The sequence below is a fragment of the Macaca mulatta genome, chromosome 14 (genome assembly GCF_049350105.2).
Source record: "Macaca mulatta isolate MMU2019108-1 chromosome 14, T2T-MMU8v2.0, whole genome shotgun sequence".
Lineage (NCBI taxonomy): Eukaryota > Metazoa > Chordata > Mammalia > Primates > Cercopithecidae > Macaca > Macaca mulatta.
Genome location: NC_133419.1, coordinates 103263694 through 103284744, shown reverse-complemented (window position 1 = coordinate 103284744; position 21051 = coordinate 103263694). Strand labels below are relative to the sequence as shown.

Below are 21051 nucleotides of genomic sequence, written 5' to 3'. Positions count from 1 at the left end.
TGTATCAGGTTTTGTACTGATAACATGTTGTTTTGGTTACTGTAGTCTTGTAGTGTAGTTTGAAGTCGGGTAGCATGATTACTCTAGCTTTGTTCTTTTTGCTTAGGGTTGCTTTTGCTAGGTGGGCTCTTCTATAGTTCCATACGAATTTTAGAAGAGCTTTTTCCACTTATGTGAAGAATGTCATTGGCGGTTTGATGTCAATAGCACTGAATCTGTAAATTGCTTTGGGTAGTATGGCCATCTTAATAATATTGATTCTTTCTCTCCATGAGCAAGGATGGTTTTTTATTTGTGTCATTTCTGATTTCTTTGAGCAGTGTTTTATAATTCTCGTTGTAGAGACCTTTCACCTCTCTGGTTAGCTGTATTCCTAGGTGTTTGTATGTGTGTGGTGGGGGAAGGGAGTGCTGCTGTGAATGGGATTGCATTCTTGATTTGGCTCTCGGGCATTATTGGTGTATAGAAATGTTACTGATTTTTGTACATTGATTTTGCGTCTCAAAACTTTGCTGAAGTTGTTAATCAGATCTAGGAGCCCTTGGGCAGAGACTGGGGGGTTTTCTAGTTAGAGAATCTGCATTCTGCAGATTCTCTATCTGCAGAGAGAGATAGATAGATATATCATCTGCAAAGAGAGAGTTTGACTTTCTTTTGGTTACCTGTTATTTCTTTCTCTTGCCTGACTGCCCTGGCTAGGATTTCCAGTACCATCTTGAATAGGAGTGGTGAGAGTGGGCATTTTTGTGTTGTTCTGGTTCTCAAAGGGAGTGCTTCCAGCTTTTGCCCACTCAGTATGATGTTAGGTGTAGGTTTGTCATAGATGGATCTTATTATTTTGAGGTATCTTTCTTTAATACCTAGATTGTTGAGGGTTTTTAACATAAAGGGATTTTGAATTTTATTGAAAGCCTTTTCTTTGTTTACTGAGATGATCATGTGGTTTTTTAAGTTCAGATTATGTGATAAATCACATTTATTGATTTGCGTATGTTTAACCAACCTTGCATCCCAAGAAAATACCTACTTGATCATGGTAGATTAGCTTTTTGATGTGCTGCTGGATCAGTTTGCCAGTATTTTCTTGAGGATTTTTGTGTCTGTGTTCATCAGGGATATTGGCCTGAAGTTTTCTTTTTTTGTTGTGTCTCTGCCAGATTTTGGTATCAGAATGATGCTAGACTTATAGAATGAGCTAGGGTAGAATCTCTTCTTAATTTTTTGGAATAATTTTATATTTTATTAATATATGCCTGGTAGAACTTGACTGAATCTGTCTGGTACAAGGCTTTTCCTGATTGGTAGGTCTTTTATTACTGATTCAATGTCAGAACTCATTACTGATCTGTTCAGGGTTTCACTTTCTTCTTGGTTCAGTCTTGGAGGTTGTATGTTTCTGGGAATTTATCCATTTCTTCTTCCAGGCTTTCCAGTTTGTGTACATAGTTGTGTTCATAATAGTCTTTGAGGGTTTTGTTTTTTTTTTTTTTTTACAGAAATACTCTGAGGTATTTCTCAGAGGAATTTATCCATTTCTTCTTCCAAGTTTTCCAGTTTATGTGCATAGTGGTGTTCATAATAGTCTCTGAGGGTATTTTTTACAGAAATACTTTGAGGTATTTCTGTAGGGTTGGTGGTAATGTTTCCTTTATCATTTCTGATTGTGTTTATTTGGCTCCTCTCTCTTTTTTTCTTAGTCTAGCTAGAGTCTGTCAATCTTATTTATTCTTTCAAATAACCAACTTTTGGGCTGGGCATGGTACCTCACACCTGTAATCCCAACACTTTGGGAGGCCAAGGTGAGTGGATCACCTGAGGTCAGGAGTTTGACACCAGCCTGGCCAACATGGTAAAACTATCTCTACTAAAAATACAAAACTTAGCTGGGTGTGGTGGCGCATACCTGTAGTCCCAGGTACTTGGGAGGCTGAGGCAGGAGAATCACTGGAACCCAGACGGTGGAGGTTGCAGTGAGCTGAGATTGCACCATTGTACTCCAGCCTGGGCAACAGAGCGAGACTCTATCTCAATAATAACAACAACAACAACCAACTTTTGGTTTCATTGATCTTTTGTATGGTTTTTCACATCTCAATTTCATTGAGTTCAGCTCTGATTTTGATTATTTCTTTTCTTCTGCTAGCACTGGGGTTGGTTTGCTTTTGTTTTTCTAGTTCCCCTAGGTGTAATGTTAGGTTGTTAATTTGAGGTCTTTCTAACATTTTTGTGTGGGCATTTAGAGCTGTAAATTTTCCTCTTAACACTGGTTTAGCCATGTCTCACAGATTCTGATATGTCGTAGCTTCAGTTTCAAAGAATTTTTTTTATTTCTGTCTTAATTTCATTGTTTACCCCAAAGTTAGTAATGAGCAGATTGTTTAATTTCCTTTTCATTGTATGGGTTTTAAGAGATCTTCCTGGTATTGATTTCCATTTTTACGCTGTGGTCCGAGAGTGTGATTGGTATGATTTTGAGAATCATAATTTGATGAGAATTGCTTTATGGCTGAGCATGTGGTATGTGCCATGTGCAATTTTAGAGTATGTGCCTTGTGCAGATGAGGAGAATGTATATTCTGTTGTTAGGTGGAGCGCTCTGTAGATATCTGTTAGGTCCATTTGGTCAAGTGTTGAGTTCAGGTCCCAAATATCTTTGTTAGTTTTCTGCTTCAGTGATCTGTCTAATACTGTCAGTGGGGTTTTGAAGTCTGCCACTATTATTGTGTGGTTATCTTAAGAGTCTATAGGTCTCTAAGAACTTGTTTTATGAATCTTGGTTCTCCAGTATTGGGTGTATATTTATTTAGGATAGTTAAGTTGTCTTGTTGAGGTAACCCTATATCTTATGTAATGCCCTTCTTGGTCCTTTTCGATTGTTGTTGGTTTAAAGTTTGTTTTGTCAGAAATAAGAATAGCAACCTCTGTTCTTTTGTGATTTCCATTTGCCTGATTTTTCTTTATCCCTTTCTTTTGAGCCTATGGGTGTCATTGCAGGTGAGACTGGTCTCTTGAAGACAGCATACGATTGGGTTTTGCTTCTTTATCCAATTTGCCATTCTGTACCTTTTAAGTGGGGCATTTAGTTTGTTTACATTCAAGGTTAACATTGATATGTATGGATTTGACCCTGTTACTGTGTTGTTAATTGGTTACTGTGTAAACTTGGTTGTGTAGTTGCTTTTAGTGTCATTGGTCTGTGTACTTAAGTGTGTTTTTGTGGTGGCTGGTAAGAGCCCTTTATTTCCATGTTTAGCCCTCTCTTAAGGACCTCTTGTAAGGCAAGTCTAGTGGTAGTGGATTCCCTTAGTGCTTGCGTGTCTGAAATAAATTTTATTTCTCCTTTGCTTATGAAGCTTAGCTTGGCTAGATATGACATTCTTGGTTGAAATTTCTCTTCTTTAAGGATGCCGAATATAGGCCCCCAATCTCTTCTGGCTTGTAGGGTTTCTGCAGAAAGGTCTGCTGTTAGCCTGATGGAGTTCCCTCTAAGTTATCTGCCCCTTCTCTCTGTCTTTAGTATTTTTTCTTTTGTGTTGACCTTGGAGAATCTGATGGCTGTATGTCTTGGGGATGGTTATCTTGTATGGTATCTTGCAAGAGTTTTCTCACTTTCCTGAATTTGAAAGTTGACCTCTCTAGTGAGTTTGGGGAAATTTTCATGGACAGTATCCTCAAGTATGTTTTCCAGGTTGCTTGTTTTCTCTCCCTCTCCGGGATGCCAGTGAGTTGTAGGTTTTGATCTCTTTACATAATCCCAGGAATCCCATATTTCCAGGAAGTTATCTTCATTTCTTTTCCTTCTTTTTTGTTTCTTTTGTCTGACTGAGTTGATTGAAAGAACTCGTCTCTGAGCTCTGAGAGTCTTTCCTCAGATTGGTCTCTTCTGTTGTTAATACTTGCAGTTATATTATGAAATTCTTGTCGTGAATTTTTCAATTCTATCAGATCAGTTTGGTTCTTTCTTAAAATTGCTATTTTGTGTTTCAGCCCTTGTATCATTTTACTGGATTCCTTAGGTTCCATGGATTGGGCTTCAACTTTGTCCTGAATCTTGATCTTTCTTGCCCTCTGGATTCTTAATTCTGTGTCTCATGTTTTAGCCATTTCAGTCTCATTAAGAACCATTGCTGGAGAGGCAGTATGGTTGTTTGGAGGTAAGAAGACACTGCAGCTTTTTGAGTTGCCTGAGTTCTTGCACTGGTTCCTTCTCAGGTGTATAGGCTTTGAAGTTGCTGTCCTTTGAGGCTTTTGCTTTTATATTCTTTGATGCCCTTGATTTGACTATGGCATAAGTTGGGTTCATTTGACTGGCTTCATTTCAGAATGCTTCCAGGGGGCCAAGGCTTAGCTCAGCACTCTGGGGCCGTGTGCTCTAACCCTGGAGGTCTGGGACCAGGCCTACAGCTCTGTTTTCTGGCCCCTCGAAATTAAGCACCTGCCATGCTGGAGGAACTTAGGTGTTCCTGGTCTACTGACAATAACATTCCAATGTGGAGGTGCCAGCAAAAGCGCTTTGTCAGGACGGTGGCAGCAGGGTCCACGTGCATGTGCCAGTAGTGATGGGGTGGTGGGGTCTGTGCACATGTACACCAGTGGTGCATGCACTTTTTAAATTAAACTTATCTAGCTAGAGGAACCATCTCGAGATGGTTTCCAACAAAATTTTGACAGCAAATTTTTCCAAGTTCTTTCTCTTGGTATGGACTAACACATACCTTAACAGAAACTTATGAAGTATAAGTCTCACATTTAAGAGGAATGCAGCCTTCAAAAGTTCTCAAATTTCTCTGAAATGGAAACATTTGTATGAGTTGCTGGAAGATGGTGTGCATTTTTTAAGCTTATTCTCACATCAAAAGTTCATTTTACCTTTCTTTCCAATACATGCATTTTTGCTGTAAGTTTCTCTCTCTAAGCATAGCTTGAGTTGCATCCCACAAGTTTTTAGGTCATAGGTTCCTTATCAAAATATTTTTAATTTTTTTTTTTTTTTACTTTATCAATAATTGGGAATTATTTATTTTCTCATCCTTTGGGAATTAGCATGTGAAGAATTCTGTAGTTTTCAGGTACATTGTTCTATATGTGAAGAAGTCAGATTTGTTAACATTGTTGGGAACCTGTAATTTCCTTATGAATTTCTTGGGGTCTGTTCTTTTGCTTAGAGATGTTGACAAAAGTCCAACTCTATAAAAAGTGTCTACTTTTCTCCATCAGGTCTATCATATTTTGTTTTATGTATTTCTCATCTTGTATATGAAGTATATTTTCCTGTTAGATTAATTGATTTATGAGATGTCTTTTTAAAAAATTTCTAGTGATGCTTTTCACCTTAAAGACTTGCATATGATATTAATAGAGTTTTGTTATCTTTATTTTCTGGCCAGTAGTTGTATTGTAAAATTTCTTTACTTTTACTTTCAATACTTTTTAGCATTTCTATATCTTATATTTAAGTTGTATTACTTATAAACCGTTCAATCCAGCCTCATAATCTCTGTCTTTTAAATGGCCTATTGATGCCATTTGGTGTTTTGTTTTTGAAACCGAGTTTTGCACTGCTGCCCAGGCTGGAGTGCACTGGTGTGATCTCGGCTCATGCAACCCCCGCCTCCCGGGTTCAGGCGATTCTCCTGCCTCAGCTTCCTGAGTAGCTGGGATTACAGGCATGCGCCACCACACCCGGCTAATTTTGTATTTTTAGTAGAGATGGGGTTTCACCATGTTGGTCAGGCTGGTCTTAAACTCCTGACCTCAGATGATTTGCCCGCCTTGGCCTCCCAAAGTGCTGGGATTACAGGCATGAGCCACCGCACCCGGCCTCTATTTGCTTTTAATATACCTTTAATACGATGTGTAGACTGGTTCTTGAACATGAGTAAAATTTCACAGAGCTGAGAATGGGTGGGAAGCAGCCCAGGCACCTGTAGTAACATAACAAACAACAGAAATAAAAATGAACTGCATGCTAGGGGATAGGTAGGTAGATAGATCTTCCTCCTGGGGCAGAAGGGTATAAGCAGCAGAGGGCGACTGGGGCCTTGGCTGTAATGGTGAAGAGTTCAGACACATCTTGGGTGCCCCCCAACTGTATATGCTACAGACTGCTAGGCACTTGCACAGGTTGGAGCGTATACTAGAAATTATCATGTTTTCCCAGAACTGTGTCTGACACTTTGATAGAATGAAAATGTAAGACATAGTTCTTACAATTAATTCAATTGAAAAGATAAACAAGACCTGGGAAAATACCGTTTCTCTATAATCATACAGCACTTCTGACACCAGATGTGTGTTTTTTTTTTTCCCACATCAGCCAGTTCTCAGACTTCAGCTGAGTGTCCTACAATCCAATTCAATTCTGACTCTACCTACTACCTATCTGGATTTAGTGTCAGATCCCACCAGTTAAGGTCTCAGCCCACAAGACTGCCCTCAGTTCAGATGCTAATTGCAAGTTTAGCTCTTGTACTCCTAATTAACTATAAATCAGGGTTTCCCATAACCCCCTCCTTAGATAATTTGCTAGAATGGCTCCCAGAACTCAAGGAAACACTTTATTTACATTTATTGGTTTATTATAGAGGATGTAACTCAGGAGCAGCCAAATGGAAGAGATAGTTAGGGTAAGGTATGGGCGTGGAGGAATGATGCACAGAGCTTCAATACGCTCTCTGGGAACACGCCTTCTTAGTACCTCCATGTGTTCACCAGCTCAGAAGCCCCTCAAATCTCAGTCCAGGAGTTTATTTTATAGAGCTTAATTTCTAGCTTTCCCAAAGGTTGATGGATGGGGCTGAAAGTTCCAACCCTCTAATCCCCTGGTATTTCTGGTGAGGAGCCCATCCTGAGGCTATCTATGGGCCCTACCCTATGGCACTTCATTGGCCAAAAACTCAGGTTTGAGCAAAAGAGGGGTCCTCATGAGTAACCAAAGACGCTCCCATCATTCAGGAAATCCCAAGGGGTTTTAGGAACTCTGTCCCAGGAACCAGGGACAAAGACCAAATATATTTTGTATTATAACACACAAGATACATTCATTTTTAAAGTAATGATATTAAAAGTTCAGAAAAATGAACAATAGGTGTTCAATAAAAAGGAAGATGCCTGAGGAGGAGGTGAAAATCGAACTGGCCCCTGGCATACATATTGTAACTGTGTTGTTTTCTTCTCGTCCTTACTAGACCACCCTCCATGCTGGTAAGGATCACGTCTCTTCTGTGTCTGCAGAGCCTCCTAGTATAGTTCTTGGTACAGAGAAGGTACTAAACAAGGGTATGGAAAGGCATGAGGGAGGAGCCAGCTGCCAGCCTAACAGGAACGTGATAGGGAGGAATAGCAGAGTGAATTCTGCTCCCTGGAGAGTGAGGATGCCAGGATGAGAGGCTTGGGGGAGTTTTGAGCAGCAACAGGGGGAAAATGTCAGTCTAGCCTGATGCGCTTGTGGCTGTGATTCATGCCTCTTTTTTTGTAACTTAACAGGGGTTATTAATTGTCGATTGAGTATGTAGAAAAGGAATGGAATGGGCAAGACCTGTGGGAAAAGCATAAAGAAGCCTGGACACTGTCTACAGTGCCCTGTCAACCTTGCCCATCTGTTAGTCTCATGCCCTAGGAAGCCAGGCTGCTTTTCTCACCCTCTCTGCTCAGCTTCTTTGCAGTTCAATTCCAGTTCTGGGAATGAACAGGATCACCTTTCAAGCATGTTTCCTTACACAGACCTGAACTATGTCTCCGTTGTTAGCTCTCATTGTCCTTAATACAGGTCATTATCACTTTAACTGTAAGTGCCTCTTTCATTTATTGCCACAGGAAACAAACATCCTATTTATGTTCATAGATTTTAGTGGAATGAATGATAGTTTGACTAAAATGTGGTAGTAAATTTACTGCAGATATACTGTAACTTATTGGAATCCCTAGTTGTTATTTTTCTGTGATTATATACACACCATTGTTTTTCCCTTTTGAAACTTTTTTAGTTTTTGAGTTTAAAAATTAAGGAATTTATAAAACGTTTTCAGAAAATGTAGTTATTTATCATGATGATTTTTTTAAAGCTGTTTTAGATTTTTTTTTATTTATTTGAATCTAGATTTATCTAGTATGTTTTCATTTGTTTGTTTTTTTGTGACAGAGTCTTGCTTTGTCACCCAGGCTGGAGGGTAGTGCCTGCGATCTCAGCTCACTGCAACCTCTGCCTCCCAGGTTCAAGCAATTCTCCTGCCTCAGCCTCCCCAGTAGCTGGGATTACAGGTGCCCGCCACCACGCCTGGCTAATTTTTATATTTTTATTAGAGACAAGGTTTCACCATGTTGGCCAGGCTGGTCTCGAATTCCTGACCTCAGGTGATCTGCCCGCCTGGGCCTCCCAAAGTGCTGGGATTACAGGTATAAGCCACCATACCCGGCCTGTCTAGGTTTTTTTAAAGATTTTTTTTTTTTAATGTAGATTCTCAGTTGTATGGATTTTTGATCCCCAGGTAATTTGAATTCAGAAGAATGTTTAGAATGAATCTGTTGACTCTGTAATGAGGAAAGGCCTCTTTGCTTTCTAAACAATGAATGTTTCTGGAATTACACTGATATTTAGTTGATGGGGTAAGGTTGTAAATTCTATAGGAAAGAGATTCTCAAGGTTTTCATGTTTTAAAAAATTCCCAGAACCCCACATAAGAGTAGTTATTCTTAAATTTACTCAAGCTGCAGACCATTCCTAGAATCACAGACCCCCCCAAAATAACTATGGCACCAGGAATTTATGGTTTATGTCTTGAATAGCTCAGTATTTTTGACAACTACAATATGAAATGAAAAGCTGCTACTGTCCCATTTAAAAATAACTATGAGATTTTTAAAAATTGGATGTGTATTTACAACTCCGGTTTAAGTGTATATCTGATGCCCTGATGAAAACAAATTGTCATCCTTAACTTTGAGATATCTAGGTTAAAGGAGAACAATGGCACTTAGATATTTTTGGACTCAAGGTTATAGGAATAAGGTTAAGTTATTTCAACACAGCAGAGATAGTCGGAATGAATCCAAACTTTGATGAGTACTTTTACTTGAAACTAGAAAGATGGACTGCTTCATAGTGTCCTTGGCCTTGTTGCAATATGGTAGCTGTCTGGTATTAACAGAAAAAGGTCTGGGCCTCACTTTTTTCTTTTTGGGTGTTTGCATTGATAAATCAAAAATACCCCAATAGTGTCTTCTTCTGTAAGATGTTATTCAGATGGTAGTTATGGTAACCATGGGAGCTCGGAGATCTCACAGTGCCTATTCCTCAGCCTCCCATCGGGAATTGTACAGTGCAGCTTTGTAGGGGAGTTACATTTAATGAAACTAATGGTTAAAAAGAATTAGTTGAGCGCTTCTCAGGCACTGTGCGAAGTGCTCAACACAGATTATATCAGTGAATTCTCCCAAACTCTTGTGATAGCCCTGATTTATAGACAAGAAAGGATAGTGAATCTAAGGTACCCAAGCAAGTAAATCGCTGAGCTCATCCAGAGCTTGAGCTTGTACTCACCATGCCTAGGTAACATTACCAGGCTTGGTGAAAAGAAGAGCTCAGCAAATGGAAGCTCTAATTCTAATCACAGAAAAATTAGGAGTAATAGTTTTACCACCAAACAGGAATGGAGAACTGATTGGGCTGTTGGAATATATTTTTTTACAGCAGTGCCACACGTCGCTCATAGCCATGTGTGCATTCTTTGTCGTCTTTCACTGTGGGCTGAACACTGCAGCTGCTGGGAAGGAAGGTGCATGGATGCTGTTATTACAGTCTTCACTTCATTTTTCCTGTAATTATGTTAGTTGAAACCAGGAGTTAAAGAGAGAAATTCTTATATCTCTGATTGACATCTATACATGATCTCAGCTTTCATTAAAACAAGTTTTGTGAGTAGTTTGACGAGTATTTACAGACTGACTTTATATCATGGTGACTAGTTTCAAAGATCTGCAAAAGGAATCGGCTCAATACAATCACTAGTGCCAGTTGTACCATTGCATGGAGACATATTTTTTATAAATGAAAAAAAGTTTGAAGCTGAGTGTATTAATTTGCATGGGCTGCAGAAACAAAGGACCGGAAACTGGGTGGCTTAAACAACAGAAATGGATTGTCTCACAGTTCGGGAGGCTGGAGTCGGAGGTGAAGGTGTTTGCAGAGTTGCTTCCTTCTGGGGGCTTTGAGAGAATCTGTTCCATGCCTCTCCTCTGGCTTCTGGCGGTTTGTGGCAATCCATGGCATTCCCTGGCTTATGGAAACATCACCATGATCTCTGTCTTCGTCTTCACAGGGTGTTCTTTCTGTGTGTTTGTGTGTCTGTCTCCAAATTTTCCCTTTTAATAAGGACACTAAGCATAATGGGTTAGTAAGCCTAACCTAACGACTTAATGACCTTTGTAAAGATTCTCTCTCCAAGTAAGGTCACATTCTGAAGTACTGGGGGTTAGGACTTCAACGTATGAATTTGGGCAGGGTGGAGAGGGGAACAGTTCAACCCTTAACACTGGGCATGGACAACTGAATGTCACACACATCCTTTCCCTGGTGGCTCTCCCCTCCCAACTGCACTAGCTGAGGTGTTATAGATACAATGTCCAGTTCACTGAATAAGTTCTCTTTAGTAGGGTGCAGCTCCTGTCCAGAATAATGCCAAAATAATAAAACTCTACAGTGATTCAAAATTGAAACTTGTCCCTTCTGCCAGCCCAGGCCTGCTTCAGGCTTAGAAGCCTGCAGTGGGAAAGTTAATGTTGTTGGCTTCCTTCCTTGTTCCACCTCTTCTCCTCAATTCTGCTGTTTGCCACCCTTATGGAATCAGGCCTAGAGAGGCTTAAGGGACAAAAGCTGTTTGGTTGATGGCTGGGCTGTTTTCATTTGGCACAGGTGCCCTCTGGATGGCAGATGTGTGGTTCTCATTGGTAGGTTCCTGGGAGATCCTCCTGCTAAGCCTCCCCCTTCAGCTCTCTTGATGCAGTGGGCCTCTCCTTCAGCTGGCCCATGCTTTTGGTGCTCTACCCCCGCCGCCCCCCCCTCCCCCGTCGTGACCTCCCCCTCTCTAGGCTGTACTCTCTTGGGAAGCTATCTTTTTTTTTTTTTTTGAGACGGAGTCTCATTCTGTGGCCCAGGCTGGAATGCAGTGGCACGTTCTCAGCTCACTGCAAGCTCTGCCTCCCAGGTTCACGCCATTCTCCTGCCTCAGCCTCCCAAGTAGCTGGGACTACAGGTGCCCGCCACCACGTCTGGCTAATTTTTTGTATTTTTAGTAGAGATGGGGTTTCGCCGTGTTACCCAGGATGGTCTCGATCTCCTGACCTTGTGATCCACCTGCCTCGGCCTCCCAAAGTGCTGGGATTACAGGCGTGAGCCACCGTGCTCAGCCCCAGGAAGCTGTCTTTTTTAAGGCAATCCATGTCATTTATCTTCCATGAAGTTTGATTTGGTTCATGGGAAACAAGAACCTTTGCTGTTAGTGGAGGTGTGGTCTACTCCTAGTGCAGCCTTTTAAACTTAGCTGATGGGTAGATGGAGCTCAGTCATAGTGTCTTACCTTTGTTCAGGCTTGAATCAAATCGTACTATCTGTGTCCATGTAAGTCCAGTAGATGCTTGTCCAGCTCTTCAGGTAGTGCCCTGGAAGCCTTCCCAGGCTGGTGTGAGGTGAAGGATGGCATTCTCCTCTTTTCCCCCACCATAGACAGAGGACGGAGTGGACACCCTGCACACCGACACCCTCCAGCAACATATGCGCCTCAGATTCTTCAACCTTAGCTTATCGGAGGCTGGAGGAGACTGAGTGGCCAAGATGGGCAGAGTTAGATAAAGCTTCACCCCTTGCAAGTCCCGCATGGATGGTCCGTTCTACATCTCTGTGCAGGTGTTAACTGTGCCACTCCTAGAGGTGCCAGTCAGCATTTCAACAGTTAAGGGAGAGGAAAGAAGACCGGAGTTGGGATGGTATCATTTGCAGAGGAAAACAAGTGACTGTTTACTTACTACAGAAGACTGGGTCATCTGATGTGAATTCTGAGAGCATCCTTGCATTTCGTTTACACTTTTAAGCATCAGGAAACACAGTTTAATGCAAAATTTCCTTTGCGTGTTTTGTCAGTTCATAGAAATTGACAAAATTTTTTGTGTCTTTAGCACATTTGGATTGACTTAGCGGAGAACTAACCTATTATAGCTTCCCGTTTTTGCCCACGTAACTTTGTGCAGTATCTCTGAAGAATGTTTTATTATACCAGAGCCCAGGGGGAAGGGAGTGTGTATGTGTTGAATCCAAAAGCAGTATCATGCTCATTGTTTTATTCCGCAGGATCATTCTGTTCTAAAGATATGATATAAACGTTGGTTCTTTGCTGTATTTAATTTCATTGCAATAGAATCCATTCAGCATTTTAAAATAAAAGGTGATTATTTTAATGTTAAATTCTATTACTTATATCTTTATAGAACATTCAGACTTGAAAAGATTAGTTCAAGGTCATTTGAACTTAGTGCATTTGTATTACTTACTTAGATAATTTTTATTTATTCGCCTATGTAGTATAAAAGCATTAATTCCTTTGGCCTTATTAAGAAAATAGATCATACTCAGTAGAAGAGATCACAGAGACCCAAAGTTGAAGAAAGTAGTAGAAATGTCAGTAGTAAAACCTGATACGCAGGTAAGCGGCACTATTAAAACCAACTTGTTTTGACAGTTAAGTCAAAAATAAGTAATAGTGGGGGCCGGGCATGGTGGCTCAAACTGTAATCCCAGCACTTTGGGAGGCCAAGGCAGGCAGATCACCTGAGGTCAGAAGTTCAAGACCAGCCTGGCCAACGTGGCAAAACCCCGTCTCTACTAAAAATACAAAAATTAGCTGGGCGTGGTGGTGCATGTCTGTGACCCCAGCTACTAGGGAGGCTGAGGCAGGAGAATTGCTTGAACCTGGGAGGCAGAGGTTACAGTGAGCAGAGATCGCAGGCACCACACTCCAGCCTGGGCGACAGAGCAAGACTCTGTCTCAAAAATAGTAATAATAATAATAAATACATATGGGGCCAGGTGCAGTGGCTCACGCCTGCAGTACCAGCACTTTGAGAGGCTCAGGTGGGCGGATCACCTGACTTCAGGAGTTTGAAACCATCCTGGCCAACATGGTGAAGCCCTCTACTAAAAATACAAAAATTAGCCAGGCATGGTGGCACGTGCCTGTAATCCCAGCTACTCGGTAGGCTGAGGCACGAGAATCGCTTGAACCCAGGAGGCGGAGATTGCAGTGAGCTGAGCTCGTGCCACTGCACCCCAGCCTGGGTGACACAGTGACACTTCGTCTCTAAGTAAATAAATAAATACCAATCTATGTATCTTTCAAGAATAAGGCCAAAATAGTTGTGGCAGATAGGATAATATATGAAGTACCACTTTTGGTACTTGGCAGCAGTGGTGGGGCAAGGAACCCTAAGGCATTGGTACTGCTCTCACTGGGGGAAAGGAGAAGGCAGTGATCCCAGCACTTGGGGAAGCCGAGGCGGGCAGATCACTTGAGGTCAGGCATTCAGGACCAGCCTGGCCAACATGGCGAAACCTCATCTCTACTAAAAATACAAAAATTAGCCGGCATGGTGGCAGACGCCCATAATCCCAGGAGGCCAAGGCAGGAGAATCACTTGGACCCGGGAAGCGGAGGTTGCAGTGAGCCGAGATCTTGCCACTGCACTTCAGCCTGGGTGACAGTGAAACTCTATCTCCAAAAAAAAAAAAAAAAAAAAGGAGCATTAACAACATCAGTACCTATTTGTTTTTGTTTACATCATACCCCACAAAAAACAAAAACTCAGTTTCAGGTATGAGCGAAGGTATTGTTTGAGTTGTGTATTTTAAATCACTAATTTTTCTTTTCATATCAAATTGACTTTTGGATTTTTAAAACTTTCACAGATAGTTTTAGAACTGTCCTTCCAGCTATGGGAAATCATTACTACCAGTATGACAGCTAGCCACATTCTGTGATGGTATTTCACTTCCTAATGCATAGGGGGAAATTGGCTTTACTCTTACAAAGAATAATTCACTTGCACTTCTCATTCTACCAGCAGGGTTAGAAACATGCAGCTACTGAATTTATTGTCCTCAAAGCCCCTTAGAAGGTATAGCAGAGAACTGGAAATTTAAAAACCATTTTTATATTCATTATCCATCCATTCACTAGGTATTTGTTGAAAGCCTACTATGTGATATGAAGTATGTTGAGATGTTCACAGAGATGATTAAGACATGTCCCTGCACTGAGGGAACTCAAGTCTTCTGGGGTTTTTGTTCTTCATATTTTCCCCAAAATTTCTAACTTTATATAAATTTAGACTTGGTTTCTGTTGAGTCTTTAACTAGTTTGAGACATTTTATTGCAGTATAGTGCAAAGTATTAATGGGCTAAGTATGTTAAATGCTGCTGTATTTGTAAGATCTCTTGCTTTGTCTGTGACCATGAAAGTCTCAGTGAAATGGGATCTTATTCCCTAAATCATAGCTCTGGTTTTAATGTTTCTTGATATTATTGCAGAGACTCAACATGTGCCTTCCAACCATACAAATGAAACTTCCAACAGTACTGCGAAACCAACAACTTCAGTTACCTCAGTCTCCAGCAGTATGACAGTCACCACCATGAAACCCACAGCAGCATCTAATACAACAATACCAGCGATGGTCTCAACAAAGATGACTTCTACCACCTTAAAGTCTACACCCAAAACAACAAGTGCTTCACAGAACACATCTCAGATATCAACATCCACAATGACCGTAACCCACAATAGTTCAGTGACATCTGCTGCTTCATCAGTAACAAGTATGTATTAAAGCTGACCTGTTTTTCCTATGCTGCAAGTAAATGCCACGTTTAAGTCATTATTCTGTCTTTCAAAAATAATATAGAAACTTTATATGCCTAGATTTTCCTTAATTCCTAATTAAATGTTCTTCACACAGAAAATCAGAGAGCTTTAATTACAATGTTAAAAAAAAAAAAAAAAAAAAGCACCTAAAGCCCTTTTTTGTTTTGTTTTGTTTTGTTTTTTTCTAGTCACAACAACTATGCATTCTGAAGCAAAGAAAGGATCAAAATTTGATACTGGGAGCTTTGTTGGTGGTATTGTATTAACGCTGGGAGTTTTATCTATTCTTTACATTGGATGCAAAATGTATTACTCAAGAAGAGGCATTCGGTATAGAACCATGTAAGTTTTGAATGGCCAGGACTTTTTAAAAAAATTGTTGTTGCACATCTTTAATTATAAAATATCAAGCCAGTGTTCATCTCAGGGATGAATAATTGATAGATTTATGAGTTACATTCCCATTAACCCTCTTCGCCCAAAGTAAATTATATACAAGCTTGTGATTATAATTATTTGCAAATGAAAATGGATGTATGTACTTACAAAAATGTATTTTACTAGTGTCAAACATACTTTACAAGAGACCAGAGTTAACCCACCCTGAAATTTTCACTTACTCATACCACTAATCATAAGAAATACCAGTTCTCAGCAGGCGGTTGACTTAGTATGTCTGTGTCTGTTGTGGTACTAAATAGCATCCTTGGTAAAACCATGGCTTTTGCTTTCCATGACAAAGACAAACAAAAGAAATTCCTCTGACACCCTCATTATCCCTGATAATTTAAATGAGTAGTTAGTATAAATAATATAATTTATCATTTTATCTATAGCAAAACTCTCTTTATAAATGTGCATTATCAACAAGACCCAATCAACAAACCATGTTTACCCTACATGTAGCTCTATAGGTCTTATGGTTTGAGGACATATCCAAAATTTTGTTGCTCCAATAGTCCTTTTTGTTTATGTTTTTTGAATCTTACATGTTGTCTTAGTTCACGCTGATACAACAAAGTATCATACAGCTGGGTGCCTTAAACAACAGACGTTTATATCTCACACTTCTGGATGCTTGGAAGTCCAAGATTAGGGTACCACCATGGTTGAGTTCTAGTAAAGGCCTTCTTCACATGGCAGAAAGAAGGCTAGCTAGTTCTCTGACCTCTAATTGTAAGGGTATTAATTCTGTTCATGAGGGCTCCACCCTCATGACCTAACTACCTCCCCAAGGCCCCACTTCAGAATATCATCACACTGGGATTAGGGTTTCAACATATTCATACTGGGTGACACAAACATTCATTCCATTGCATATATGCAAGAGCTAATTCACTTTTTTGATTGATAATGTATATAAATACCGTAGAACAGATGACTGTTTTCCAAAATTTGCCTTGTGGGTTAACATTTGACATACATGTGTCCCACACACAGTTCCTATATCAAAAAGTTTGGGAAATGTTCAGTTGACTAAAGTAAACTAAAACAGTTTACTATAAGACTTCTCTAAGCCTTTAAAATGTTGATATACATTATGATTTTCCAGGATGGAATACAGTATGAACTGTTTCCCAAGTTTTTAACCAAAATACTTGTTAAATGATTAAATCCCTCCCCCTGCCCCTTTTCAAGGGGAGCTAATACTGTCTATCTCTTGGAACTAGTATTGTGTGGAATACATTTTGGGAAATGTTGGACTAGGCCATTGGAGGCAATCTTCCAGTTTTGACACTACATATGATTCAGTACACATAAAAGCAAATCAAACTTCTTGATATATTTGTAAGAAGTACTAAATAAGAACATGGAAGTTTCCCAAATTTTCAGTTTATTGATATAAGCTCTTAAACATCTCATCATAAATAAAAATTGGATCTAACAGTTACATTACTAATACTTAAACAAAAATGATAATTTAAGAACAGATTTTTTTTTTTTTGAGATGGAGTTTCCCTCTTGTCACCCAGGCTGTGGAGTGCAATGGCACAATCTCATCTCACTGCAGCCTCCACCTCCTGGGTTCAAGCTATTCTCCTGCCTCAGCCTCCCCAGTAGCTGGGATTATAGGTGCCTGCCACCATGCCCAGCTAATTTTTGTGTTTTTTGTAGAGACGGGGTTTCACCATGTTGGCCAGGCTGGTCTCGAACCCCTGACCTTAGGTGATCCTCCCACCTTGGTCTCCTAAAGTGCTGGGATTACAGGCGTGAGCCACCATGCCTGGCCTTAAGAACATATTTTTAAAAGTTATATTTAAATGAAGTTGCATTGCATGTATTTATCCCATCAAACTCACTTTAGCTTCCAGGATCAAATGAGATCAGACACATTCACAATGGTGTGGCTGTAGGCTCAAACTCATTTTAAAAGAATATCAAGGTGATATTTTGTCAGATTAAAGGCATATTCAGAAACGTTCTTTTTTAAGGTCAATACATGAAAGAATACATAAAGGAAACTATGACTAAACAGAGTGCTTTGCAGTGGGCAGGTTTGGGCAAACCTACCCTTAAAAGTCTGAGGAAGCTAAGAGGCCAAAGGAAAAGAGGCTGACATACCCAGTTTCTCAGAAACTTTTTTTGGGGGAAGGGGACATGGTCTGGCTCTTTCAACCAGGCTGGAGTGCAGTGGTACGATCACGGGTCACTGCAACCTCAGCCTCCTGGGCTTAAGGTGATCCTCTTGTGTCAGCCTGCTGAGTAGCTGGGGCTACAGGCATGCAGTACCACACCGGGCTAATTTTTAAATTTTTTGTAGAGATGGTGGTCTCACTGTTTTGCCCAGGCTGGTCTCAAACTCCTGGGCTCAAGTGATCCTCTGTTCTGACCTCCTAGAGTGCTGGGATTATAAACATGAGCCACTGTGCCCAGGTAGAAAGAAATATTTAATAAGGACTTACAAACAGAAGCTATGTCTGTGTCTGTGATCGCAGCAAGACAAGATGGGTGGATCCCCATGCCATAACCCCCATATCTTTAACCACTACGGTATACTGGATACTTAAGGAACTTTACACAGAACAATGACAATTTTGATTGTGCAGCTTGAAATTGTTCTAATGTTACTTAACTAACAAATAGGAACGTAACTAGTCTTGACAGAAATACAAAACAAAGTAATTGTAACTTTTAATATATTACAGAGATGAACATGATGCCATCATTTAAGGAAATCCATGGACCAAGGAAGGAAGACAGATTGATGCCGCCCTATCAATTAATTTTGGTTTATTAATAGTTTAAAACAATGTTCTTTTTTTGAAAATAGTATAAACAGGCCACGCATTTAATGTACAGTGTATTACGTAAATATGTAAAGATTCCTCAAGGTAACAGGTTTGGGTTTTGTAATAAACATCTGGAGCTTACAGACAGTGAATATAATGGTTTATATTCACTTTTAGCAAGCTCATAGTAAGACAAACAAGTCCTATCTCTTTTTTTTTTTTTTTTTTAATGGCCGGGGGTTGGGGGGCATTGGTCACATATAACCAGTAATTGAAAGGTGTCATCACTGAAAGTGCCATCTGGGCATACAAATAAGGAGTTTGTCACAGCACTCAGGATTTTGGGTATCTTTTGGAGCTCACAAAAAGAACTTCAGTGCTTTTCAGAGCTGGATGTATCCTGATTACTGATGCCACACAGAAATTATACAATCAAGTAAACCAGATCTGAAGCGTAGTTTAAGAAAAACATCAACCTTTTTTGTGCTTTAAACTGTAGTAGTTGGTCTAGAAACAAAATACTCTGAGAAAAAGAAAATTTTCAAATAAAACCCAAAATAATATCTGTGCTTAACCCTGTTAGGGATCCATTGGAGCATTAAAGAGCGTATATTTTTATTAACTTCTTTTGAGCTTTCAATGTTGATGTAATTTTTGTTCTCTGTGTAATTTAGGTAAACTGCAGTGTTTAACATAATAATGTTTTAAAGACTTAGCTGTCAGTATTAAATAATCCTGGCAATATAGGGAAAAAAACACCTAGAAGTTAGATTATTTGCTACTGTGAGAATATTGTCACCACTGGAAGTTACTTTAGTTCATTTAATTTTAATCTTATATTTCATGAATATTTTAAGAACTGTAGAGCTGCTTTCAATATCTAGAAATTTTTAATTGAGTGTAAACACCTAACTTTAAGAAAAAGAACCCCTTGTGTGATTTTCGAAGGAACATTTAGAATTCTATAGAGTCAAAACTGTAGCCTAATGCTGTGTTTATTAACCCAGGGATTGTGGGACTTCCCCCAGGCTACTAAACCTGCAGGATGAAAATGCTGTATTTTCTTTCATGCACTGTTGGTATTACTCAGAGATTTGGGGAAATGACATTTTTTATACTAAAACACCCCAACATATTTTAGAATAAATTCTTAGAAAGTTTTGAGAGGAATTTTTAGCAGGACATTTCCTCCTTCCTGATTTGGATATTCCCTCAGATCCCTCTTACTCCATGCTGAAGGAGAAGTACTTTCAGATGCATTATGTTAATGGACAGAAAAAGCACAGTATTTGTAGACACCCCGGTATTAGCCACAATGTATTTTGGAGTGTTTTCCGTTTCACAGTTTATATTCCAGCACTCAAAACTCAGGGTCAGGCTTTAACAAAAGAGGTATGTAGTCACAGTAAATACTAAGATCGCATTTCTATCTCAGAGGGCCAAAGTAAATCACACCAGTTTCTGAAGGTCCTAAAAATAGCTCAGATGTCCTAATGAACATGCGCCTACATTTAACGGGAATACAATAAAACTACTGTGGTCAGCTTTTGTTTTGCAGAGAATGCTAGATATTAAGAATTTTGAAATGGATCATTTCTGCTTGCTGTGCATTATAACCAATAATCTGATGAACATAGAAAAAAATTATCCAAAATATGGATATGATTGGATGTATGTAACATATAGAGTATGGAGGAAATTTTCTGAAAAATACATTTAGATTAGTTGAAAGAGATGTGGGCTGATGGCTGAGTTGTATGTTACTAACTTGGCCCTGACTGGTTATGCAACCATTGCTTCATTTCTTTGCAAAATGTAGTTAAGATATACTTTATTCTAATGAAGGCCTTTTAAATTTGTCCACTGCATTCTTGGTATTTCACTACTTCAAGTCAGTCAGAACTTTGTGGACCGACCTGAAGTTTCTTTTTGAATACTTGTTTCTTTAGCCCTTTGAAGATAGAAAAACCACTTTTTAAGTACTAAGTCATTTGCCCTGAAAGTTTCCTCTGCATTGGATTTGAAGTAGTTTAGTTATGTCTTTTCTCTGTATATAAGTAGTATAATTTGTTACTTGCAAATACCAGTACTTTCAATGCAGGGTTTTTTTGTTGTTGTTATCTATAAAAATTGAGGGAAATAGTTATGCAAAAAAAAATTTTGCTTTGGATCACATTTCCTAAGCATAAATTTACCTTCCTAATTATGTTTACTTAGGAAAATGCTCAATTTTGCTTGCATTCCTTGAGAATGTATTTATTTGAAGATCAAAACAATCCAAATGTATAAGTACTAGGCAGAAGCCAATTTTAAAATTTTCTTGAATAATCCATGAAAGGAGTAATTCAAATACAGATAAACAGAGTTGGCAGTATATTATAGTGATAATTTTGTATTTTCAGGAAAAAAAGTTAAACTCTTCTTTTTATTATAATGACCAGCTTTTGGTATTTCATTGTTACCAAGATCTATTTTTAGAATAAAATTGTTCTCCTTCTAAAATTTTAAGTGTGTGATTTTGCTTTATTTCATGTTTAATGAAATTTCATTTTCAAGATAAATAGAAAACGCTCAAAATAAGAGGGCAGATTGCAAGTGTGGTTGTCTGGGTAAGGAGCAGCAGCACTACCTGGGAACGTGTTAGAAAATGCAAATTCTTTGGCCCCAACCCAATTATGTTGAGTTGGAAATTCTGGGGTAGAGCTCAGCAATCTGACTGTTTTTTTTAGAGATAGGGTCTTGCTCTGTCACCCAGGCTGGAGTGCAGTGGCACAATCATAGCTCACTATAACTTTGAACCCCTTGACTCGGTTCAAGCGATCCTCCAGCCTCAGCCTCCTGAGTAGCTAGGACTGCAGGCATGCACCATCACACCCAGCTATTTTAAAAATATTTTTTGTAGAGACGGGGTCTC

General features: G+C 39.4%; 1 protein-coding gene across 2 annotated transcripts in view; it reads left to right on the top strand.

Annotated features, from left to right (window-relative positions):
* Positions 1-20639, top strand: part of TMEM123 (transmembrane protein 123) — a 62387-nt gene extending 41748 nt beyond the window's left edge. Inside the window, exons 3-5 of one of the 2 annotated variants that reach the window (XM_077960539.1) lie at positions 14574-14861; positions 15096-15249; positions 18054-20639. In XM_077960539.1, coding sequence (XP_077816665.1) covers positions 14574-14861; positions 15096-15249; positions 18054-18078 — 467 coding nt within the window. In that variant the 3' untranslated portion in view covers positions 18079-20639. 2 annotated transcript variants of the gene reach the window in all.
* The last annotated feature ends 412 nt before the right edge of the window (positions 20640-21051 follow it).